Genomic DNA, 27,906 nt, shown 5'->3' on the forward strand with positions numbered 1-27,906 from the left:
TAATATTAATACACTTGCTTTTATATTCTTGACTACTCCGGGATATACTTACTTGGGTGAAGCATGTTTAATAGCGATCTATGTTTATCAAGACAAAATAATGGCTAAGGAATGTATGTAAAAAGAGGTCACTGAAAAAGCGTAAAAAATATACTCAAAAGATTCATAAAATAATAATGGAAGCCTTTTAAGATGACATGCAAAACACGACGATTGTTAACACTAAAATAATACCGATTACTGAAATGACTATATTTGTTTTGTAGGATTACTGAATGACTATTATTTGTTTTGTAGAATTACCTAGGGACTAGGGTACAACAACCTATGAAGGGACTTTAAACATTCGAACTACTCCGGGATGTACGCATTTAAAAAATGTTTAAAATAAAAAAGACAAGACTCATTCTGAAACTCTTCAAGGTTTTAGGAATACTGCATGTTGACACGAACCGCAAATTGTGTAGTTTACTTAATCATTCCGTTTGCTACAAGAAACCTAACATAATCTCATAACACATGACGTCATTGTTAGACATTAGTTGACGCTCCAGCATAAAAGGGAAAAAGTCAACACTGACCAAATCTATAAAAAAAAAAAAAACCATGTTCTTTTTTTGACATTGCAAAACGACCACATCTTATTATATTATTTCCCGTTTCTTGATCATATCACCTATTTGTTTCGTTACAAAACATGTCATATACCTTGGCTTTGATGAAAATGGATGTTGATAATGTTACATTTAACAATCGTTGACTGCTGTGTTGTGGGACATTACGTTTTGAACACTTCAGGGGCGCATAGCACCCGAGGCGAAGCCTCGGGTGCTTTACGCCCTGAGGGTGTTCAAAACGTCAATTCCCACTCACAACAGTCAACACTTGTTTTGTTATATACCTCTGTCTTGGATTCTTTGGACGTAAAAATTACGAAAACAAACAGCAGTAAACACGACAATCGTGATGACAATTGAACGTCAACTCACATGCATGTCGCGTGCTCGAAACAGCTGATCGTCTGCTAGTTTGCTGCTCCCACTCATGGTGAAAATAGCGTGGGTACCAACGATACAAGCGTTTCACACCGTACGCACAAAGCCAAAGTACGTGATATTCCACAGGAAGTGTGCCATGACTTTTCATAAACTTAACACGAGATCGTTCTAGGCCAATGAAAATACGGAATTCAAGACAGAGGTACAACAAGTCCAGTTGATGTAGTTTATCGACGATTATAGAAGATGATAAAAGTAAATCCGGACTAACATCTAGTTTTAAAGTTAAATATAATTCAAAATAAATAGGAAATATCTTACAAGTGGGTGTAGAACCGCAGAATACTTTGTTCTTAAACTCTTTATAAAATCTATAGTGATAAACATGCAAAAAAAATGAACAAATAATATACAATATTTCAATTGTTAGCCTTTGTTTCAGTCATGTTTCATGGCAGCACCCTTTAGATTTTACAAATTCTAGGCCTTCAATGGCATCCACTATTATATATCTCTTTATGTTATCTATATTGGACTATTAATTCTATTGACCAATCACAAGTGCGAATATCATGTTTAAGTAAACCATCTTGGTTTAATACCACACGACCGTACCCAGGGGTTATAAGTAGTATTTACCAGGCTGTTTTATGGCACTGTTGAGAACGAAGTGACGTTTATGAAGGGGACCAGGCTAACTAGGCACCAAATATCATATGAGCGTAAAAAGATCTGGTTTCCTGACGCACTGTTATTGTATCATCAAGTAACGGTACCTATTATGAAGATAGCGATTCTCCAGCATAAAATGAAATTGATGTTTCGAGAAAACTACTCTAATTTTTTTCATCTTTTGAACTACTCTACAGGCCTAAACGAACTACTTGGCAGTCACATAAATATCAGACCTAACATGCCAAAATAATAGTAGGCTATAATGCCATTTAGTGCCCTCTTTACTGAACAACATAGTGGGAAATAGATGAATATCCCATTGAATTGCGTATCAAGGCATCCATAAAGTTACAACTATAATGCACGAAACGTTTAAGTCTATTTCATGTAAATATTGATTGCATCAAAGCAAAACACGCAGATCAGGCTACATTTATTTTTTTTAAATAATAAATTATATATCAGTATCACTTCGGAAAAGTATTCGAAAGTAGAACTATTTACTAGTACCTACTGCTTTGTATATTCTTGCAATACTTCCCATAACAACTAATGTATAAATGATATATTCGTCGTAAACCTCACGGTTATAAACGCACAGGCACCAGATTTTTTGTTTAGATTTTCACGAAGATGCAATTTCTACCAAACGAATAGATGATACTTCAGGTATTATGTCATGATATTTTTTGTCAATATTATTTTTTGTACAACACTACCTCATACGTATTTATACAATGACACATAAAGATGATATCAGCGGAGTTTCAGTAAGCTCAGTTACGCGGGGTTTGGAGCATTCATGACACGAACGAATATCCTTTTACAAGCACACAATATTGGGCACATTCACTCAGGCCTAATTTTATACATCCGATATTTATCATTATTAGTATTAAGACATCAACTACACATGCATTGAATGACAGCACTTTGTAATACCAATATTACATTCAAGCCACGTTTAACAACGTTTCAATATTTTTTTCAATATTTATTCAATTGAAAATAAAGGCCACGACATATTGTATTGGGAATAACATTGAATTTTTCAACTTGCAAAAAGTATGCAAATTATGCGTAATTTTGATATATACTACTCTTACAGCTACTTCTATATTTATACAGTCAACATTGTCACTTTGACACTAATGGCGGACACAGTAATGCTTATTTTTTCAATTATTTTAATATATCATCTGCCAATTTGAACTTGTACAGAAAAAATACACAATGCTCTCCACTTCTTGACGACCTTTGCACCTCTTTATGTGACCTCTTTAGTTTTAACCTCTTTAAGTGACCTTTCAGTCTTTAGGTGACCTTTCACTGGTTTCAACTCTTAAACATTGTACATGTATATTACCTGGTACCAATCGCAGCCTCGTAACCAAGGACCAATCAGTTTCATAAAGCCGCTTTGCGCAGAAGTTTTCTGCGCACTTCTTCAATAACAGGAAATATTACCAGCCAAATTGCACAAGGCTATACTGCTTTTGGTTGGTTCCCTGCAAATAAATTGGCTAGTACACAGCTGTATGAAATTGGATCCAGAAAGCGAGATAACTATTATATTTTTTTTTTAATTCCCAGAGGGATTTTTGTTTCGATTCTTGCGTACCTTAGTTCCAAGAGCTCATTGGTGACTTCAAAATCAATGATAAAATTGTTGGACCCATCGTGACTACATACTACGCTCAATAGTTAGTGAAATTTATCCAAATTGATGCATGAGCTGTGCCCGTACTTCGCATCCATCAAAGGGACATTTCACATGTTCTTTGTCTAGACCCCAATCCCCCGTATACTACGCTGCTTGGTTCTACCTATCTACCAGTCTACGCCTCCTCTGCCGCCTTCTCTTCTGGCTTCTCTTCTGCGTCGGCAGCTGGGATGTCTTCACCCTCGGCTGTGATTGGCGCGGCTGCAGCAACGTTGTTCTCAACTGGGGCATCGTTATTCTCACCTGCTGCCTCTTCTGTTTTACCTGTACACAAAAAAATGGAGAGGGGTAAAAACAACGAAATACCGGACTCACTCTTTGAAACTACTTACTACGTTTCGTCCGACACCGTTGGGTATTATCGTCAGGCAACTGATGACCCGGTAGACTTGTCATGTGATGGAAGGCTAGTCATATCCTGAACGGCCCGATCCCACATTATAGATAAATTGAGAAGTAAACCGTCTTTCTGCTCAGTTAGTGTTGTTCCATCCTTACCCAGATGGCGTCTTTGATTCCTTTTTTTCTAGAATCACTACATCCTTATATGTTCTGAACTACGACCAGATTCCTAAAGACGCAGGAAAAACGGCAGAGTTCTGCTCGTTAGTAGGCATGCCACTGAGCCTCCTGTATTGTCGGGTTGCTTTTGGTTTTCAACAACTGCTTTGTTTCCTGTTCTGGTTGCTTTAGTTTTCAACAACTGCTTTGTTTCCTGTCTTAATTGGTTGCTTTTGGTTTTCAACAACTGCTTTGTTTCCTGTCTTGGTTGCTTTGGTTTTTAACAACTGTTTTGTTTCCTCACTTAACAATGGCTCACTTCAATCCTTTTTGCCACATACAATACCGCAAACAATGTTGGACCATAGACAAAGTCGGGCCTTTAGACGGAGAACATATTTCGTCAAATGGATATGGGTCTTGATGTTAGCCCTATATAGTGGTTGCAGGGCCCAATTGAAATTGACGCTGCTTTAGCACACGAGTTTCTGCTATAACCGTCCATTTCCCGGAGACTGTAAGCAATATGCCACAGCAAGAAGCCGCGGTACACTATACTACCCGAGCAGAGAAAACCTTAGTGAAGTAATAGGATTTTTGGAGGTTTTAATCTACAAGGTAATTAACTTCATGCGGGCACCCCCGTTTAGCTGGAAAATGATGCAGAAAAGAGTTAGTAGTCAAGTCAAAAAAAGTCTACCACAGTACCATTCAGTTCACAGGCAACAGGGGATAAACAACTTACAAAGGTCTGTCACTCTGTCAGCTCATTGGAATCGGGATTGTGACTTGCCTTCAGACTGATGGAATTGTTTTCTTTTGAATTGGTGAATCTCTTCCTGTCCTTTCATGTTTTTGTTTGTTTCTGTTCACACAATAATTGTCCTTGTACCCCTTTATCTTTTGTGGCTGTTGGCTTTGGGCGATTGCCTTATAAAAAAAAGGAGAAAAAAGAAAGAAAGACACCAACCTTCCTCTGGCTTGGACTCTGGGTTTTCCTCTGTCTTTTCCTCCTTTGGCGTCTCATTCTCTTCCTTCTTCTCTGGTTCCTTGGGGGCTGTGGTCTTCTTCCAGTACTAAAGAAATGTGGAAAACCAATACGTTAGTTTTACAAACAAAGAAGCAGGCAAGCAAGTCAGGAAGCACCCAGTCAACAAACCACCAGCCAACCAATCGGACAGCAAACCAGCTTATAACCAGCAAACTAGCTTACTAGCCAGTCGAACTTAGCAGACAAGCGAATCAAGAAGCACCCAGTCGACTAACCAGCTAGCCGACCACTGACTACCAGTTAACCAGCAATTCAGCTTACTAGCCAATCGAATTAACCGGGCAAGTAGGCAGGCAAATCGACAAACAGCTCGTCAACTAACTAGCCAGCCAACCAACCGTGCACCACTTTATCAGCAAACCCACATACTAACCAGTTGAGCAATAGCAGGCAAGTAGGCAAGCAAATCAAGACTGAAAGCAGTTTATAGTCAACCAACCAGCCAGCCAACCAACAGGTCACCAGATAAACCAGCAATCAGCTTACTAGACAGTCGAGCTAACCAGGCAGCAAATCCGAATCAGCCAGTCAACTAAACCAGCTAGTCAACCAGCTAACCAGGCAGCAAATCCGAATCAGCCAGTCAACTAAACCAGCTAGTCAACCAACCAGCCACCAGTTAACCAGCAATCATCTAACTTACCAATAGACCATTTAGCCAACCAGCCATTTGACCAAAACGTAAACTGATCTGTCACACGCTGTTGTTGTAACCGGCTAACCAATTTAACCAAGCAGTCAGTTAACCTGAAAACATAAGCCAGCTAGCCAGTCAGCCGACCAGACGGCCGCCAGATAATCCATCGAGGTAGCTATAGAACCATCAGACCTTCCATTCAACTATCCCATCAAACAACGTGACCTGCTATATATAGCTGGTCACCAGGTTATCAGCCAAACAGCCCTTCAGAAAACCAACCAGCTAACCAGCCAACCAATCAATCAGAAATCAGCCAATGCAGTCAGCCACGCATCCAGCCGACAACGTATTCAGCCTGCCAAAAAGCATGCCAAACAGCCAGCCATTGACTAGCCAACCAGCCAGTTAGCCAACCAGTCAGCCAACCAGCTCAGCCAGCCAGCGAGCTCAGCTAGCCAACCATCATGTAGCCACTCAGCCAGCCGGCCAGCCCGCCAGCCAGCCGAGCCGGTCAGCCTGCAAGCGCTTCGCAAGCCAGCCAGCCAACCAACCAACCACCCAACCAGCCAACCAATCAGGGAGCCAGCCAGCCAGCCAGCCGGTTGGGGAGTCAGCCAGCTAGACAGTCAGCCAACCAGCCAGTTAACTAACAAATCAACCAACCTACCTGCTGCAGGTCATCACAAAGCGAGACTGGATATCCAACAGTCACTCTGTTGACGATCATCTTCAAGGCCCAGCCCTTCAGACCGATCTGACTGAGCCACGTGACCCTCGTCGACGTGTCGTCGCCATCTTTAGGCCTGATAACCAATCCCATTATCCCAACATCAGCTCTGAAAGTTAAAAGTCAAAGTTGAAAGATCAGTTTCGAGGCACTTTTATGTATTGTAAAGTGAAGGACGACAGATGCCCCAGTAGTCATTTTGCGTGTACTGGAGCAGCGCAGCTCTACTATAAAATTCAATAAATATGTAAACATGTAATTTTACATTAGTAAAGATTCGCGTCTGTTTGAACCCCAATATGGCGTCGTTACAGCGCCCTAATGTGCTAAAAATTATCATATGAATACATTTATGTACATTTTGAGTTCTTGTCATTAGCCTTATAGGTTGCAGACCAGTAAATCGGTCCGAAATTGCCTACGCCGGCCAAATCACGATTTGCATGCCCTCAAAATCTTCAGTATTTGAGCATGCTGTATGTGGGCCATGAACTTGAGGGTTTGTAAAACATATGAGTGCAAGCCGTGCACAGGACTGTGAGCTTGTAGTTCCGTTCAATTTGGATGAAATTGGGGCCCTAAAAGCGCTCTATTTTGCAATGGAGTGTAGGCATCGTTTTTCAAAATGGCGATGGGCTTCAGGACTTTTTTTTAGGGGTGATCATCTTCGGACGGAAACTTCTCATAAAAATCATCAGTTGACTCCCCAAAAATTAAAAAGAAAATTAAAGATGATGAAATAAGCTCTAATTTGATGTGTGTCTCGAACACCTTGGGGAGTTGTGAGTATTTTTCCCGAATTTCTGAAGTGGGAGCATTTACCATTGGGGTCTATGGAAGTTTATTTACTGGTCTGTAACCTATAAGATAAATATGGTAGACACAATAATGAGGGCGCTGTTTGGATTTTTGAGATATTTGAGATGCTTGTTGGCAGCATACGGTCCTTTTCAATTGTTGGCGTCATCAAGGTAAATGTGCACATTTTCGAAATGAAGCAAACACTAGAAAAGGATAATAAATATAACAGGACCGATGTGTTTGCTGCCACGTGCAAGTCTGCCACTAGGTGCATCTCTCTAAATGCTAACGCCAAACCATACCTGATGGTCCCTTTGGCTGGGGGTTTGTTAGGGTGGTTGCAGCTCTTGTACAAGATCACGTGACGATTCTGTTCCTCGTCTGAACGCACCTGCATGCACTGCACGATGTCCCGATCGTCACAGGCCATCGGCATTTTGATCACGCTGTGGTGAAATGTATTCAAAGAAAAAACTGACCATGACACTCTTTGCAAAGGGCGCCCTCACTGAGAACAGGTCCTCGGTGAGGGCGCTCTGTACAAGAAGTTTATTGAAATACCTTATAGACCTCTAAGAGAAATGATTGCTATATCCCATTCAGAGACGCCTCTTGTAGATTGGCTTGTGAATAAAAAAATGTGCGTAAGAACAACACATTGAATTATTCAATGGTGTGACATTGTGATTTCTTCATTTGAGACAAGTCTATGGGGTCTCAAAATGGGTAAAACTAAAGAGAAAAATCAAAGGACGTTTTGACCGGAGCCAAGTTTACCCAGGCAGTTGGTAATTGGCTTAGGTTTTACCTGAGGGCAATAGCGGTATGCATATATCAACAAAACTAACAATTAAAGGCATTGCCTGTTTAACTGGCTGCTACGCATTGAAGGTCTATAGCCTGTAGTCACATTAAAGCTGGCATCGTGGATCCAATGTTTAGCTGTAGTCTATTTTAACAGAGGTTTTATCAAGCGTGCACGAAAATGAGATCTTGGGCGGTTGCAAAACCAGACTCTTTAATAATGCTTGAATTTTGCATGGAGAACAAGATGACTATCTTAAATCCTTAATTTAAGCCAAGAAAATACAATATTATGACCATAAAAAAATGACCATATTCCATCTCACTTGCACGTCACTCAAACTAAACGTATTGCTGTCCCCTTTAATCTGATACATTTTGAGGTTGCGATGCTTGTAGTTCTAAAGATGTCATAAATTTCCCTGTTTTCAGCCGTGTCCAATTTTGCGTGGCATTGCCCATAACTTATTCACAATGAGCACCGCGTTGATTCGTATTGCATCAAAAATGCGTAAGAAAATTGCTTTTTATCCCCAAAAATACTGTTAAAAACCTCAAAGTTAACACAAATGAAAAAAAAAATGAAACAAAAATTGGACCCACGAATTACAAGACTAGTGCGTGAGGTTGCTGAGGTCGTTTTTGAATGATAACAACGCTTTAAGGATTAAAACTAAAAGAGGGGCCTGTAACTTCACAATCGCCAAAGTCTCTTTATTATTAAATTCTCTTTATTATTTTCCATCAGAACCCTACACCTGTAATATTATGTCCGTGTTGCGGCATTAGGCATTATTTCCAATGCCCTGGATATTACTATTGGGTCGGGTATCATAATCCAAACAGATTATGCACGTATTCATGTCTGGATTTCAGTCATCAGTAACTAATTATCTTGTGGACGTTGATACAGCTACGCGACAGATATCATTAAATTGTATGCATAATTCTACACAGGTGTCCGGCGCATAGTATTATCGCTCTGTCTAACAAAATGAGTCAATACAAAATATAGAAAAATGCAAAAAGATAACATCTGCCAGTTTTATCTTGCCTATAGCACAAAAAAAATCAACAAACTATCGTAGCGCTACTGACAGTTTACTCACACTGTTCCCATGGACACCAGTTGAAATTTCCAGGTGTTTTTATGGTCGTGTTTAAGTGCAATACCAAACCAATATTGTATGCATTTATTTATTCACAAAAAAAACCCGTGAGGGAATAAAGGGTTATGAGTATTGGCTAATAATAAGCTTTCCTGTTCTTTTCCTGTGCATAAATTATGCAAATTTAGATCATAATTATGCAACTTTATTCACCAGTCGGCCATATTAATTGAAAGCGAGGTAAACTCTTCATTTTTGGAACTTGCGAGTAGAAATAAAAACAATGAAATAAATGTTCATTATAAATTAATACCAGTCTGCTCTGATGAACAATTTAACATTTGTGATCAAACATACACTAATGTTTGCAACAAAAGTGCACAGATGTTAACCTTTATTTTTTTTTTTTTGGGGGGGAGGGGGTTCGTTTTTGTGGAAACAACTGCAATTGATCACTTGTTTTTCCATAGGCGCAGGAGGACATTCTTATTGATTTGATATTTAAACGTCGATCGAAATGTTCGTCCAATGCAATTCAGAGGTACAATATTTGAAACATTTTGTGCTATTGATGATTTTTTTAAAACCTGTAATCGTTGATGGAACAATTAAACTAAAGAAGTCATAAACCTCGACGCTGATTGAAAATCATATTAAAATTTGAGGATTCGGGACTGTTAAGGGTTAAATGTAGTGGATACCATTTGCAAACATTCAAATTATGAATTGTCAAAATATCATGAAATATCCTACTTGATTGATTGTTAATACATGTGTAATAATCAAGTATCCTGTGTAATCGTTGCGCCTATGATGTCGTTTTACGAGAAAGGAGGAATTACCATCGTTTCCTCGCGATAAGGACTAAACCATCGCTATTATGCTTTGTTACACCTCTGTCTTGAATACTGTATTTTCATTGGCCTAGAACGATCACGTGTTAAGTTCATAAAAAGTCATGGCACACTCCCTGTGGGATATCACGTGCGTGATTCAGTGACAGGGAGTGTGCTATGACTTTGTACGTACGGTACGTATGTGAAACGCTTGTATCGTTGGTACCCACGCTATTTTTACAATGTTTTCACACATGAGTGGAAGCAGCGAACTGGCAGACGATCAGCTGTTTCGAGCACGGTACGCGACATGCATGATTGTTGTGTTTACTGTTGTTTGTTTTCGTGTTTTCAAAGTCCAAAGAATCCGAGAGAGAGGTATAAAAATCAGTTGCATAACAAAGGCAAGGTTAATTGCTTCGAGAAAAATGAAGATATATTTCCACAGTTTTCTCAAACAATAGGATATCTACTGAGCTGACAGTTTGACAGTTCAGTTTTTTTTAATAGCCATCTGCAGATTTATTGTATTGTTACTCCTTGAATTGGCAACACATCTGTTGCAAATGGTGTCCATTATACCTTTAAGAAAACACACTAATGGATAACTTACGTATAGACAATCTTAAAGTCATCCCTGTCCTCTAGGATCTCGTAGTTAGGCGTCTTCCGGCTCCACTTCTTCCTGAGCTCTGCGTCCGTGAAAAACTCAAGAACTAAGGTCGGAAAAACAAAATGAAACAAAAATCCGGTCAACTTTTAGTAAAATTGCTTTAAACAAATAATTAACATAATCGAAACATTCATTTCCTAAGCGTGGAAAAAATGAGAAGTTTAACCAGAAAAAGGTATCTAAAGGGCATAATAAAGGCCAGTAGAAGTGGCGAAACTAAAAACCAAAAAAAAAAAACATAGCTTGTGTGAGGCTTGCCAAATAGACCTTATTCACGAGGAAGCCATTTTCGATCGTGTTCCCTGAATCTATTTCACATATTGTACTGTTGAATGAAATGGTGCCAGACTATTTTATGATTGGATCGAGTGCGTTCCAAGCCTCACTTTCGATTTTTTTTTTTAATGTGGCTTAAGACATTGAAGTATGTTTAATCACAAATTTTTAATTATTCATCAGAGCAGAATGGTATTAATTTGTAAGTAACTCTTATTTCATTGCTTTCATTTCTACTTACAAGTTCCAAAAATGAATAGTCAGAATCCAAATATGCTTGCACATCATAGACCCTTGCTGTGCAAGTGAATATTCCATAGACTAGGTTTAGGAAGGGGTGGAGAATAAATTAGGCAAACACTTTCGATGGCTATGGGTGTGCAAATCGAAAGTTCACGACAATTCTTTGATCGATTTTACTGATAAATAAGAAACATATATGAAACACCTTCGGCTCGGGCCATTATCCGCATCCAGGCTCCTAGCTGGTTGTAAACGTACTTGTTTAATACCGCCCAAGCACATATGTATTCCCTAACTGATAATTAAAACACAGTATGAACAATGCACAATGGTTCTTTGTTTTCATTTGAAAACAAAATCTACGAAATGATACGAAGGCGCTATACAAGTACATGTAAACAGAATACCAATAAGAATGGTGACGAAGTCTTCCCAATTTTTGTTATATAACTTTAGACTTCAAAGGCGCCAATAATATTCGAGTAATGAGCTTCTTACCTTTATCGCATGGGATACCGTTGAACTCCATATATGCCTAGACAGAAAAAAGAAGAAGAAAATATAAGAATTACTCACGTCATTATTGGATAGTTTTCAATGGTTGATGAACATTGTAATAACATCTAGAATGTATTAGTCACCAAATCACCATGATCGCCAAACCAGCCTTCATTAATGTTATATCACATTTCCAACATCTGTTCCGTTATCACTCTATTATAATGTGCACCACATTTTCTTGAATATAGCTACATACTGAAAGAGTTTTTAACAGATTATAGACTGTTTGCACTGCAGTGATCATTGAGGTGTGGGCTTTTGTTCAACAGGGATACGCATGAGTGACCTCTTGTGCATCCATTGTTAATGAATTAACATAACAAAACACACCTCAAAGATGGCGGCTGAATGCAATCTATCTATGGTAAGGTTAGTAAGAAATGTCTCCAGAAGACGGTCAGAGCATAATGACCGGAACGTCGAGTTTACCCCTCTAGTTCTTTTCAGAACCATTCTCTTAGTTTGAGAAATTATTCCCACATGGTGTTTCCCCAAACCTCTCATTCATGAGTATCTCCACCATGCAAAGCCTCAAATCTTACTTAAGAAATGTCAGTACTTTCTCTTTTAAAGGGCAATAGTTGAGTTAGTACCTTTCTTCATAAATTTCACCTTTTTTTCCTTTAAAGATGTACTCTCCATTCTCTACAACAAGTTGGACTTTTTTCTTTTCAAAATTGGGAGCATGGATGTTTACTTAAAGGAAGAAAAATATCAATTTCGCCGTTTTCGGCGTTCGCTACCATCTAAAAAGATGTTTTATACTTTTGTGGCTTTTGTGTACAAAACGAGCAAACTGGTTCCTGCTACCTATCATGATTGATTCTGATGGGGGTCGGAAACCAGTCCATCCTGCAGAAACTTATTATTAAATTATTGTTATTTTTTCGGTTTGATGTCTCGTTCCAAAACGAACTTACTATGGTAATGCTACAAAAAATACCAACTATACAACAATTCTTCGTGGTGAAAATCGAAAATACTACGGACAGTACATCTTTAACAATACATAAAATAAGAACGGCGACTGTAAACTGATACTTTTGTCACAAGTTCTGAACTCAGAACATGAGAAAGCAATTTCATTGCACTGCCTCTCGTTTTTTTTTCTGTGAAACGCATTAAGTTTCAATCTCATTTGCTGAGTCACTCTACTGTCATGGCCACCAAGGCCACTAGGTCACGTGACTAACACTGATGCACGCTTTCCAATCAACCTACGCTCTTAGTCAGTTGGTCATATTCGGCAACAGATATTGACTTTTCTTTGGCGATGAATCATTGATAGTTTCCCACTAGAGTGAGAATTTGCATGAACAAATAATTTCCGTCGTTTAAAAACCAATAGACTTCACGAGTCGGCCATATTAAACTGAAAGCGAGGTAAACCCTTCATGTTTGGAACTTGCAAGTAGAAATGAAAGCAACGACATAAAAGTTCATTACAACATAATACCAGTCTGCTCTGAAGAATAATATAAAATGTTTCATTAAACATATTCCAATGTTTTAAGCCACATTTAAATTAAAAAAAAAATATGAAAGTGAGGCGTGGAACGTACTTCAATCATAAAATAGTCTGGCACCATCCCATTCAACAGTTTACAATTTATAAAATAGATTCAGGGAACACGATCGAAAATGGCTTCCTAGCGAATAAGGTCTATTATCATAAACTCTCTCATTGTGTTCAAGGCACAGAGGAACTTTGGTACATGTAGTTACCCAGAAACGCACCTACACATTTATTGAGGACATTCGCGCTCCAGTGAAGATAGGGCTGCTATCAAATTCACAGTGAAATAATTTCTAATAGTGGGCCAGATAGGGGAAATATTTGGGGGAATTGTGCCTTTAGTGATACAAGCGAGGCATTTGGCACACAGTCAGAGTATGTCTTAAAAAAGATATTTGGCTTTAGGGCAATCACAAATTTGTCATTTGAGAAAATATAGGTAGAATAACATGCAATGTTCAAAATTTAAGAAACGGCTGCCATTGCTTGTTAAGTCTACTATATAGTTATACTTTTCTTAAAGGACAAATCTGCGATGGCCGTATAACCAAATGATTATCTTTCTCGTGACATACTCCGTGTGCCAAATTCCATTTGTATTATCAAAGTCACAATCCCATCACCTGCCGTGCCAGTATGTTTTCTCTGTTTTATCAAAGTTTAGAGAAGCCATCGAGCTAAAGCTTCAACAGGTTAGATGTTATACACCCTTAAGATTTTGAGCAATCTCTTTCTTCCACATGACAAAAATGCACGAAGAGAAACCATCCTAGTTACATTCAAATATATCAATTTAAATACCTAGTAGTTTAAAACAATTTCCGATATCTTGAAAACAAGTGCGAGTACATCATAAGATCTAGCCGTCTTTTTACATGACAGTCTTGCATGAAAGTCTTGCATGAAATCAATCAAAATGATTCCCACCAGAGTTTAAAAATGCGACGCCCCAAAACGCCGATAGCACATATGGAACATCATACTATAGATGTCTACCTAGATTTATCGCGATTTGTGATAAATACCACGTGACTATAACATTACTGTACATATTTTGCCTCTATCTACAATCTTTTTATAAACATCTTTCCGAGTTGTTACAAACACATTTTGATAAGTAGTTAATTTATTTTATCTGCTTTTTTGGAAAGTTTTTTTGGTAGTTGTATTTTGTGGGAAACTTAGGGGTTTTTTTTGGGTAAATGTTTGGGTCAGTTTTCGGGGACAGACAAACCAACCGACCAGCAAGTAAATGACAGTAGAAGCTCCTGCCATAGCTTAAAAATCTCGGATAGTTTCCGATAGTCTTTTGTATGATGGGTATATCCGATATTATTTGTGCCACATAAAATTCAATCAATGTTTCGATTTTTAAAGTTTTTTCTTTCATTAAAAAATGTATTACAATATTTACCCTAACAGTCCTCAACCCTACAATTTTAACATATTTTTTCCACACACCCCAGGGGGGCTTAGAGTAATGATATTTTGCTATAATGTATCTGACTTTCATTTAACATGCATATAACAGTGACTATTTTGACCCTTATAGTTTAGATTTTTTGATATCAGATAATAATAATAATAGGTAATAATAATCGGCATATAAGAACGCTCTTATTAGTAAACTAAATCACAGCGCTTACATTATTATTATTACCCCTGATATTTGAAGGTAAGTTCCTTTGGTTGGTTTTTATGTTGGGTTAGACTTCGATCCTAAGGTCTTTGACTCCTGATCTTTAATGACACAACTTATTACAGTCAGAGTGGCAAACACTAAATGCTCCAAGCATGCATAAAGAAGCGACTCCCAACAGCACATAATGAATGTGTATCCACACGCAACGATACATTGAAAGTGAAGCTGAAAACCTCCTCCGCAAAAATGTGGTAAATATCACCGATGATTTATGGACATTTTCCCCTGCGATAACCTTTGGTACTTCCCAGCTATGGATGCCAAATGCAGTATGCAGGATATTCGCCACTGCAAATGGAAAGGATTAGTACTATTGCCATTACAGAATGCTATTATGCAAAACTCATTGAGGTATTCATGTCCTTCAGATGTGGGTGAACTAGTAGCTTGGGGATGCATTAAATATCTGTATCGCCTCAGGAATTATTAAATACCTATAAATAGCGTAACAGCGTTTTGGTGAGGAGACTGCAGTCGGTCCAGATGCAGATTTTTGGCTTAAACTTATACATGGTTTGAGGAAATATCAATGTGTAATACTATACACTATCAATAGTTTTAATCAATTTGGAATGCTCTACGCTGTATCATCGCGAATGACTTATTTTCAAAGTCTGGCATTCAGACGACTATCAAAGATTGAATATTAATTACTAATTCTCGGTGATAAAGTGGACCGGTTATTTTTTCCACATCTTCAGACCAGGGTTCAAGTTCGTGCCAGTATTTCAAGTTATTATCAACCCGTGAACCGTTTGGAAGAACTATTGGTTTGTTTTGATTTGAGGCTCCATTGTATATTTTTAATCCAACTAACTTTGACCTCTTGGTAGCCCCAGAAGTAAAAGTCAAGCGACTTCACGTCAGATTACAATGATCATGATTGATAGTTTTGTTCAAGAGTTATAAGTGAAAGAAGTTGTTAATTTTTTCAACTAAAATCGCGTGTAACTTGATATCAGATGACGTCATCATGACTAAGAGTTATATGAACACCTCGGGATCGAGGCTGATGTTTGTAAAAAGTTACAAGTTCCTACAATTTACCGTTTAGAAGAAGTGGCGGGAACCTATCGACCAGAAAAGAAAAAAACCGATAAAGAAAAATTCTGACCATTTCAAACGGTAATCGGGTCATACCCGATCACCCGAAAATAATCTGGTCAATAAAGATTACTTTCTTAAACACTTTCTCAAAGGCCAAATCAATTGCTCTCTTTATGACGACCTTCTTCATGGAAATGAGTCACAAATCCCTGAATGCATTTTCTATTCAAAAGAAATGACGTAAAAAAGTCTCTAAAGGTTATACAGCAAACGTTATCTTATCTTTAGAACGTTTCATAACGCTTTAAATGTTTATTGGTCGTATAAACGTTTTATAGCATTCATGCCGTTAATAACAAAATTCGTGTCTCTTAAAACCATTTTCAATTTAGAAATTCATTTATTAATCATCGTTTATTTTATGTTCTGAGAGTAAAACCCGAAATATTAAATGTTGCAGCCAACATTTATTCAATCTTTTAGGACAAGTAGTAATGCTTTGCTTACATTGTTACGCTTGCTATAAAACGTTTACTGATCGTATAATCGTTTTTTTCTAGTTTCGTGTCCTAAATAAACTATTAATGTCGTTTTAGAATCATTTCAATATGAAAATTCACTCAAAAATCAACGTTCATCCAATGTTTTGCGAGTAAATCCCCAAACACTAGATGTTGCAGCCAACATTCATTTTGTAAAGTAAAATTTACGTTGCATTCTAACGCTTCCGTAATGCGCATTCGCAATTTGTTTAATGGTACTTCAAGAACAAAACTCAGATTAAACGCTAACGTTTCAAAACCAACGCTTCTATAACGTTTATAACGCGCACTCGCAATTTGTTTCCAACGGCATCAGGAACAACACGGAAATCCAACGCTGGTGTTGAATAACAACCCTTTGACGATTCAGCGTACGTACGTGCTATATATAGGCCGTCCATTCACTTCAAGGAAACGTTGAAAATGTATGCATAATGTCTTCTCACGAAATGTGTTACTATTTCGTTGTACATGTACTGGTAAGCCGACTAACCCCTATAGTGGGGCAGATAGGGGAAATATTTGGGGGAATCGTTCCTTTGATGATACAAGCATAGCATTTGGCAAAGATTTTAACAATAACAAGCAATGTTCAAATTTTTAAAAATTGCTGCCATTGCTTGTTATTCTACCTATATTGTTTTCAAAGGACAAATCTGCGATGGCCCTAGAGCCAAATATCTTTCTCATGACATACATTTACTCTGACTGTGTGCCATATTCCATGCTTAAGGCACAAAATCCCACCAACTATCTGCCGAACTACTAATTCGACACCAGCCTGAGAATGTATTAAAAAAGCTCTGACTTTTTTTTACGACAAGAAATCATGTGATTAGCAAATTGTTTTTACTCTTAAAACGGCATTATTTATACTTACTGGTTTCTCTCGTCTTTGAAAACAGAAAAAAGCACCATATTTTATAGCTTTGACCTGATTCCAATTTCGCGTACAATTCCAGACTGTATTGACTGAATTTCAGGTAAACAAAATCATGCATCGGTCCCTAAATTTATGTATTCAAGTTTGACTATTTTTCTAATCAAATTAGAGTCATTGTTGCAAGCATGTAAAATCGAAAATAAATTAAAACAAAATCAATTTGAAAACAAGCAAACATACAATAAACAAACAATGCCTATATCAAGTTTGACTACCGTTCTGACCTGTTTAACGAATACGTAAAATCGAATATAAATAAAAAACATTAACACACAAACACAAAACAAACGAACAAACACCCCAACACCCCAACAAACAAACAAAACTACGCATACCACAGTCGGCCAACACGCGTCCCTAATATTACCCAGCTGTAAAATAAAATGAAGAATCTGAATCGGGCCAGTCTAGAAAAAAATATGACAGCGCATTCTTAACGTCAAAAACCAAATCGGTAGCAATTACTGAAGATGACGAATAGTGCTACTATGACACGGGCAATATACGGAATGTGGAAAATATATACAAAAGTCTACAGGGCACTAGTATAGGCTATGACTCAATAGAGCGATCTCATTATAATGTGTCTGTCGCGCCGGGCGCGCATCTTTATTATGTGACTCATGCATTTCGGTCAACGTGAATAAGTCATGGAGAACGGGCATTATGCCTTGAACGTGCCGGGCAAGAATATTGAATTATTCATGGTATATGGAAGTTAAAATAATATTAACACCTGAATTGGAGTGCACGCAGTGAAATAGTTTTGCTGTATAGACCTAGTATATTATAGTTATGAAAATTAAAGGAAAACGATTGTTACAATAGCATGGACGCAGGGCAGTGATATTTCATGTTTATACAGTTTTAAGGGTGATTGTATCAACTTTTGTATATTGTAAAAAATAGCACCTGGTTTAGAGTAATATAGTATGCTATAGTTATAGGCATTGAGGGTGGAAAAAAGGTCACATTTGCATGGGCGCGGGACAGTGATATTCTATTTTTATTCAGTTTCAGGGTGTTGGTATAAACCTTTTCATTTAGTAAAGATTTCAAATACTTTTGCTATATATTACATGTATATTATGGATATTAGTACATTGAGAATATTTATTGTCCAATTGCATGAACACACGGGCAGTGATAGTTTTTTAATACAGTTTTGGGTGTTTGTATACAATTAATATATCAAAAGTATTTATTACATTTTCTCTACTCCATACACTAGTTTCCGAATTGCTGCCAAATAGGTTTAATGCAAAACTCAGGCTTACAGTTTTGTGTTTTTATCTTATTTGAAATCCCATCAATGATGCTTTTTCTTCAAAATTTCGGAATTTTCAAGTGAAGTCACTAACATTAAATCGCGCTAAGTTTTGGGACACTTCATAACTAAACCATTTCAAGCATATACCTCAATTGAGGTGCTAGTATTGTTTACAAAAAAATGTTTCTTAATTATCTCAGCATAGTTAAGACACCAGCTATTATTAAAAATGTGTGGGCTTTTTGTTCAGTATTTCCTGTTCCTTATTTTTAAGAAGATATACAGAGAGTAATTAAAATTACTCTCTGTATCTTCTTTGTGGATATCTTCTGTATGTATGTATTGCTATACTTTCAGCAATGAATGAATGAACATTATTGAGGTGATAATTATAGCCTTCATAAACTCCTAAGCTCCTTTATAGTTTATTGAGCGAAGAACAAACTAAAACCTGCAATGAAAACCAGAATGTTGACAAGTCTTCAGAGACACCCCGGATCGATAACTTCACTGCAATACAAGACAAAACTCCTCAAGTTGCAAGTTATAACATTAACCTCGGCACGCCTGAGGCACAATGTTGTCTGAAGTATCAGGTGTCATTAAAACAGGTTAGGTGTGTCGAGACCCCTCGAATCGCACTTAATAAAGTTCAGATGACATTGTCGCACGAGGTAAACTTAATATAAATCCAACACAACCGAAAACAGCGATATGAAATAATGGAATTTAACGTTTCTTATGCGATTCTAAAAATCCCGGTGTCGTGTGAAATGTTGACTCTAAGAAATGCGGACTCATTTGTCGTATTGCGCATGCCTTAATGTAAACATCATTTTAATAGGACAGTTGCTGGTCGTGTGTGAGGGTTAGAGTGCAAATAAGGTAAAGGGGCCCAGATTTTATTGGAATCCAATTTTCAGATGACACCGGGTCAGTATAATCGATACGACATACGTGTCACGTTTGACTTGACATTCTTCTGGGTCAAAATGACAGTTGTTCTTATATGACAGTTCATTTAGTCAAAGTAACATTTTCTTGTGTCAAAATAACATTTTCCAGGTCAAACGGCCAGGAAACGCCTCAGACAAGTGTTATTTGACCGGGAAAAGTGTCAGATCATCTGACCCGACCCTTTTGATTATGTACATGAGACAATTCCAATTCTTATAAATATTGAGAACACGCGTAATTTTTGGAAAACTGAAAAGGCAACCAGATTCTGTTTTTCAAATACATACATCTTTCAGTTTACTTTGATAAAAGAATAATGATCATAAATGAAGTGTAGAGGCCAAAAATATATATATATATTTCTTTTAACATACAATATACAGAATAATTTCCAAATACATCCGGAAAATATTGCAGGTTATGGTACGGCTTAAAAAAGACATACAACTCAAAGGGAAAACGCAACATTTGCTTTGCTGTAATTTTCAAAAATGGGGGTTAATATCTTATCACAAATATTGTTACACTGACCAGTAATAAAGTTTTGTGTTCATAGATGCTAGGGAAATCAAGGAGAATATATGTTGTAGTCGGGTTCCCTGACCCTATTTCAAACATAACGGAACAATTCATAGACATCGGGGAGTTGTCTGATCAGGAAACCAGACTAGCTGGCTTGCACTCGTTCATGGATGTTTAACCGATTGCAAACAAGATGTGGATTAACTAAATTTGGTAAATTGGGGGCAGTATTTGAAAACAATCTTTCCAACGATGGTCCGCTTTTCTTGACAGCACACCAGTGCCATGATGATTTCACAGGATGCTTGAGACTAATCTTCACTTACAGTCAAGTAAGTATAAAGTTAATATATTTTTACTTGTTTTTTATGTTTGCAAATGTGGTATATTGCCTTTAATATGGGAAAATCAGAGTAAGTTGTCGACAGATTGAAACATTTATGAAAGGCAGAAACTGACTTCATTTGATTTCCACAGGCTATTTGCAGCAGATGGGGCAGAGTATCGATTCCTCGAACATCGAGGTTAAACCTTAATCGATTCCGGGTGTGAGTCACAAACCGCGACAGTCAGTCTCCAATGTACACACTGCAGCACTATTGAATCGTATATCGATTAACCATACTGCAAGTCCCATTTGAATTTTTACGATTTTGAACACAAAGACAAAATGGTCAAGGTCATTACCTCAAGCATAAACGTTTCAAGAAGCCATTATTTTAATTGCTTTCGTGCTTCAATTGTTTGGAAACCTTGTCAATAGAAGCCCTGGAATTCAGTTTTTACAAGTGATCATCGTGAGTTGAATATGTCTCGTTGCAGAATTCACTACAGACCTAGCACCGTGATCATTATTATAAAATACTGGCAGAATATAGCCGCTGACTGCGTTCAAGCGTGACTTCATATACCTGTGTGTGGAATTATCAAGAACCGTTCATACGTGTCATTATTATACACTCAAACAGATTGGTGAATGCGTGCATGACTCGCTAAAACAAAGAAGTGAGTCCAATAATCAGACCAATGCATATATTATGCAGACTTTGCAACAAGATATAATCCTAAATTTTCCACATTTCAAATGATACCCTGAAGGCTCCAAGAATGATTAATACAATGGCTAATAATTTAATTCAGTTTTTTTCCACTCAACTGGTGCCCTGGGGTCAACTTTTCAATGTGCGTACTACGCATGCGTGGGATAACGTGTATGCCTACAACATTACCACAATGCTTTGTGTTTTCTTTTTGAGAAACAGCTGTTACTCTCCACAGGATGGGTAGGCAATAATACGACTTAATGTACCATTAAGGAGATACGGTAATATCTCCGAACAGTGGGAGACATCGGTCATTAGGGAGACATTTTTAAATCTCCCTAATGTCACAGCCCCCCTTTAGAGGCACAATTTTAATGTCGCAATTAGGTTATGTTTGTTGCTCGTGGTCTAATTAGTAAACATACCGAAATTCGTGGAAAAAGGACAAGGGAATATTGGGTTAGGGTACATTTAAGTTTTAAAATTTTGTGCACAAGTCTATAGGGATGTCTCCCAAATGTGCAATCCAGGGTAATAATAAATAATAATAGTAATAAATTTATAAATAAAATTAAAGTCACAGCGCCCTCTATGCGTCTGACCTTTAAAATCTCGCAGTTGTAGCGACCTCTACGTTTTATGTATGTCATTAAGGGGCAGTTGCCTGTAAAGTAATAATGAGTTTTCATCAAGGCTCCAATAATAGGGCATCGGACCGCACTGTGTATTTTAAACAATGCCTCGCTACCACGCATGAGTTACTGCAGCCCTGGATCGAATACGGTAAAAACTCCCGGCAGGAAAATTAATTAAAACGAGTTGTAAGCCGTGTGGAATTTTCGCATACGGGTCATTGGCTTTCTTTTTTTCCATCGCACTTTCATTTCATCTGAAAATTGTGAAAAATAAACTTCCCTATATGCATGGTGAAAGGCCGTGGTTATAGTTGTTGCGAGCTCAGTGAGACAAGTCGACCTCCAAATACATTTTTTTTTTCTGGCCCTATTTTCTTTTGAAAAATAATTTTGAGGTATACTCGGTTGTGTATCGTTTGTGTGAGGTTGTCTGTCTTATACCTAGAATAAATTTAAAAACAAAGAGACATAAGAGATCACGTATCGAAAACTCCAAGGAATAAAACGCAAGACAAAAAATAGGGAGAACAAAACAGTCGCTTTGATATATTATCCGAATGCACTGCGAAGTTCCGTATGCCGAAATGTAACTATAAGGCTATTTATAACTTTCCATTTAATCATCAGTGAAAATGAAAAGAAGAAAAAAGAAGAAGCTATATATTTGTAGCAGACTGGCATATTGTAATGAAAATTATCAGCAAGTTGTTAAAAAAAAAGGAGATAGATTTTCTGTTGAACATCCCTTTTAGAATGATTATTTAGAATGAATAAATAAGTAAGAGATCGCGTATCGAATGCTTCAAGGCATAAAACGCAAGACAAAAATAGAGAGAATAAAACAGTCGCTTTGATATATTTTCCTCATGCATTACGACGTTCGGGTGTGCAGAAATGTAACTATAAGCCTATTTGCTAACTTTCAATTTCAAACACCAGTAATAACGAATCCATACATTTTGTAGCAGACTGCACATTCAAATAAAAAATAGCAGCAATTTGTTGTAAAAAAAAGAGAGATTTTCTGTTGAACATTAACATATTCCCTTGGAATGAATAATGTACCATTCCTGTGTAGATAAGCGCATGCACAATGATAGCCTGTTTAGAAATGTGGTTTATTTGATCGATTCTGCCATCTGCTCGATGCGTAAATGTTTTGTTTATCGACTAACGTTAATCGATAATCGTTTCCTTCCGGGTCGAACATTACTAATCGCTGCACAGAATGGAATGACTGAAGAACAATGCTGTCATAATGAAGTTGGAAACAAATTATTTCATTACATAAAGGGATATGACATACTGTACAGAAGTAATGAACGATCGTCAGCGATTAAATAAATTGACAGATATTACGATGTAAAAAAGTAAAGTCTGTCACAAGCCAATACGGCCCATCAGGCCGGCGTTTATCTCTGGTTTCCTTGGCATGAAACGACTGAGAATATTTTTTTCCCCCCTGAATGGAATGCCAGTCCATGTCGCAGGCTACTCCCAGCTAATGCTGGTAGCCATTTATACTCCTGGCTGGAGAGAGACAAGTGGGAGTGAAGTGGCTTGCCCAAGGACACAACACACGATAGCCCTAGCCACTAGGCCACAGTCTACCACTAGTACGTTGTGGTCTGATTCAATCTGCTACGCAAACAAAACCCGAACACATGTGTGCAGTGTTTATAAAATAAATACCTCGGCAAACGGGTAAAACCCCATATTGAAAATCTGACGAATGCGTGCTATATTGAGAAGTGATTGTGTAAACTGCAAAAGAATTTGTGGCCGAACCCAACAAAATGAGGCACAAGTCGGTAGAGTTATTTTAAGAAAAAGGCTTTTTGAATGGAATCTTGTACAATCGAAGAAAGCAAGAGCTATACGATACACCTTTTCAGTCACATAATATCTGAACAAATTTTAGGTATCAAGCTGATATATTAATATTGACAGCAAATTATGCGCTCTCTACATGCATGTGAAAAACTAACATCTGACTCATCTTGTGGGATCCGGTGTAGCATGAATTTAGGTTTTATGAAATACGGACTCATTGGTGGTATTGCGCATGCTCATGCATAGATAATTAGGAGAGGGACCGGTCACGTGAGAGGGTTTAACCAATAAAAGGGAAAAAGAGTCCGATTTTCATACGAGTCCGATTTTCATATGACACCGGCCCCATCTATGAATACTGCTGAAGAAATTAATGGCTAAAATAGTTGCTCAAAACGGCTTTTCCGGTGTCATATTAAATTTAGACTCCCGATGTGAAATCTGTCTCATGTACAACCCTCTCACGTGACCGGTTAGTGTATGAATTATCTTCACTTGGGCATGCGCAATACAACCAAAGAGTCTGTATTTCAGAGTCCAAATTTCACTCAACACCGGTATTAAACCATCTCTCGAAACATGAAACCTCTCTTAAAAAAACAAACAAAAGTTTGATTAGTTTTACTAATATACAGTTATAACTTATACCTTGAATTTCTTTGAAACATTGTTGTGCTTGGCTATGATGTTAAAATCTGATTTGTTGTGGAAGAAATATCATATAGAACTTTATGTAAAACAGTCTTTTTCTAATTTTTATGGTTTTGATGGAAAGTTATTTAATATCGCAGTAGAGTATAGATTTACGGTGTCTAAAGCAATGCGGTTGAATTTTATATGGTAATATACAAATAACCTGCAAAATATGCTAAAATGATAACTTTACTTGGAACCTGCGAGTTCCGGATTGCCGTTTCGGAGCTCTACCGGAATCACCGGAACACTAAACCGGAGGTCGCAGGTTCAAACCACGCTCCAGTCAACTTGTTTGTTTGACTTTGAAAAAAAAAATGCACCTAATCAGTTTTCCTCTGAGGTTCAGTTTGAAAATGTGTAATAAGAAGCTGTATCCTCTTTGAGTGATCCCGTTTGCTATTTCCCAGGTTTGCAGCATAGTGTTGCTATATAGCATCGTGATTTTTGGCGTGATGCCTGGCTATATTGTGGCATACAGGGTGTGTCCAAAAAAAACAACCCCAAATGTCGGGACTATTTGTTTTATTGAAGCTCTGCATGTAGCACTTTCAAAATCTAGGACATGAAGTCCCAATTCATAAGCTTTCTGCGAGTACAAAAATCGTTCAAAACAGTCCAGTACTTTTCAAGTTACGGAATTTTAAACACAACCACCGTTTTAAAGTTCTGTCCACGGATCACAAACAAGGTGTGCGTTCTTTCAGCAAAACGAAAACAATTGACACACTCCCTAAAGGGATTTGTTTTCGTTTTGCTGAAAGAACACTGAATTTTTTGTGATCCGTGGACAGAACCTTAAAACAGGTTTTGCGTTTAAAATTCCGTAACTTGAAAAGCACATGAGTGATTTGAATGATTCTTGTACTAACATGACTAAAAGAAAGCTTATGGTTTTATATCCTAGAATTTGAAAGTGCTACATGCAGAACTTCATTAAAACAATGGTCCCGACATTTGGGTTTCGGGTTTTTTCACTTAGATGTATACGGTTTATGGCTTCTGACTAGCACCCCTTGAACAATGATAATAATTGACAAGTTGGGGAGCCCAAACATAGGGCTGGATAGCTCAGTTGGTAACTGGTAAGAGCACTGGAACGGCAATCCGGAGGTTGGAGGTTCAAACCCGCACCATTCAATAACTTATTTGTTCAACTTTGAAAACAAATTGTAACTAAGGACTTAACTGCAAGTGTATACAAGTACTGCCCTCTTTGACAAAAAAAAAAATGAAGATGGAAATAATTTCCAAATTCAACGGAGCAAATCAATTGAAGTAATCAAATTGAACATCGGTGATTCGTGACACGAAGAGATGTAAGATTGGAAAAGAAAATTCATCAAAAAAGGTAATGAATAAAATGCGACAACAAGTTAATCAACCATTTACGAAAAAAAAATACAATAATATTATATGAAGCATAGAATGAACTCTAAACAAAGTAAAATCTACAAATTAAGGAAAGAAAACCCAAGTAAAATAAAAGTAAAAAAAACTCAGATGAAAATTCACATAAAACTGAACGTTAAATGGAAAATTAAAATATGCACAGAAAAACAGTACATCAACTCAGAAACATTACACTGATGACATGGGATAACATGAAAAGGCAGATTATAATCAGACAGAAAAAGGGACAGTTTTCTGTTCTATATAATTATTGCAACTGTCTATTGTAAAAATGCAAGAATATTTACTGAAATATCTAGCTCGATTTTGCGGAGGTCTGTGAATTCGCTCATGTTGTTATTGAGTGAAATGTATATTTTCTTCACGTGACTGTGACAAAAAGTAATTAAGGTTATAACCCCTAGCTAACACATGGTTCAGTCGGTCACGCGCATGCGATCATGTGAAATATTATGCACAGAACAGGGGCTGTATTTTCAACTAATAGTTGATGTAGGCTACTACCGTTGATATGATAACCTGTGGTTATCATGAATAATGTACCGCAGTATAGACTACGTGCAGAACATGTCTTTAGCTACCGAGTGCTATTCCATAAAGAGGTCACACGATCGATGGGAAAAAAATATATTACAGACTACCTTGGTCTCTATAGACCCAGCAGCGAGAAAAAAAATGGCTATAGAACTGTAAACACACAAGTGCATGACAGGCGTTTATTATTTCGCAATGGCTAGGAAAAATAAACGGTGGTGCCGTGTGCTATACGTGCATGCATTTCTAGTGGATCCCGACTGAGTGGGTAATGCATGATTGATCTGAGAGATTATTGTGGGAATTGAGTTCAATTATAATATCTCCTGTAGGCTACCGATATTTATTTCGCTGAGTGTGTGCAGGGACGCCATGGAGTATTGGGCACGGCATACGCGTGGCGGCACGCGTCAAGGCGCAATGCCAGAACAGGACGGGTGATATTCATTGCCCGGCTAACCGCATAATTTTGCAGCGCCGTCTCGCATAATGCGCCAAGCTTGCAAGCAGCAAAAACCAATATCGCCATTCAACTGACTCAGAAATTAGAATATGCCAAAAAGGAATGACTGTTGCGCCGTTAGCAGGTTCAAAGGTCACGGCACGTCTGCATCCATTATCAGTCTCACAAGTGGGTGGGGTAGCCTACATGCGCTCATCTCATTCCAACTTGAATTCTGTCCTACCTTGATTAAAGGCACGCCGTTTTTCTCCGGTTTCTTGAAGACTGTCACCCCTTTGATCTTCTTGGATTTCTCCCATCCTTTGTCCTCCCCCTCGCTGGCCTCGAGTTGCAGGACTTGCTCCAGATCGTCCTCAGAGAAAGGGTTTTCTTGGGGGGCTTCGAGGATCGGCGGAGCTGCATCCTGAGTTGCGGCGGGTTTAGCCTCCTCGGTTTCAGGACTCACTGCCTGCTCATCGGCCCCACCCTCATCCTTCGCCGTCTCCCCCTCCGCTCCGGTCTCCCCCGTACCTTCCGTCGGCTCCTCCTTCTGTTCCTCTCCGGCCTCGGCAGGGGCCTCGCCTTCCTTCTGCTCCTCTGTTTGGGGTTTTGCCTCCGTTTCGGACATTCTGGCACTGGAAAACTCGAACAGATGTGAGGGGATTGTTACGCGGACTCGCTTCTCGTGCAACACAACGCGGCGAATGTTTAGTAGCAGGCTAGATCTCGATATCACGTAGCGGGCATGCGCAGTGCGATCAGCAAAAGCTCTGATCCATAGCCACACGCATGAAACATTCATCAGCGAAGCTTTCTCATCTAGCGCAGATCGTGCACCACACGTACACATCCAGAGCACTGAATCATTTCTAAGATACAGGTGGCCAGACCTTGAACGCAGGGAGTATTATCATAAAGAAAGCCGTTGGGCAATTTAACAGCTCAATATTCATTATGCTCTTTTCGTTTGACCTGACAACAAAACGTCAAATTATGTAAATACAATGATGCTGTAGAAATCAATCCACATTCAACTGTACTATCAACAGAAATCGGCTCTCGGTTTAAAAGACACATAGGAACATAACTCCAAAACGCACCTTCAAATCAAATCAATTCAATTCGACATTTATTTCACATTGACATCTTTAGTGACAAGTCATACAGAAAAAAAAATATGTATAAACAAAACATTC

The 27,906-nt window shown here is 38.0% G+C and overlaps 1 protein-coding gene across 1 annotated transcript; it reads right to left on the bottom strand.

Annotated features, from left to right (window-relative positions):
* LOC119725838 (steroidogenic acute regulatory protein, mitochondrial-like) lies at positions 1-27,546 on the bottom strand. Its single transcript, XM_038197429.1, has 7 exons — positions 26,955-27,546; positions 11,556-11,592; positions 10,479-10,581; positions 7,419-7,562; positions 6,256-6,424; positions 4,868-4,973; positions 1-3,660 (listed from the first exon to the last, which is right to left on the bottom strand). The coding sequence occupies exons 1-7, from the start codon at positions 27,510-27,512 to the stop codon at positions 3,512-3,514; spliced, it is 1,266 nt and encodes a 421-aa protein (XP_038053357.1). The 5' UTR covers positions 27,513-27,546; the 3' UTR covers positions 1-3,511.
* Positions 27,547-27,906: the final 360 nt, after the last annotated feature.

The sequence above is a fragment of the Patiria miniata genome, unplaced genomic scaffold, assembly GCF_015706575.1.
Source record: "Patiria miniata isolate m_02_andy unplaced genomic scaffold, ASM1570657v1 HiC_scaffold_19, whole genome shotgun sequence".
NCBI classification, from domain to species: domain Eukaryota; kingdom Metazoa; phylum Echinodermata; class Asteroidea; order Valvatida; family Asterinidae; genus Patiria; species Patiria miniata.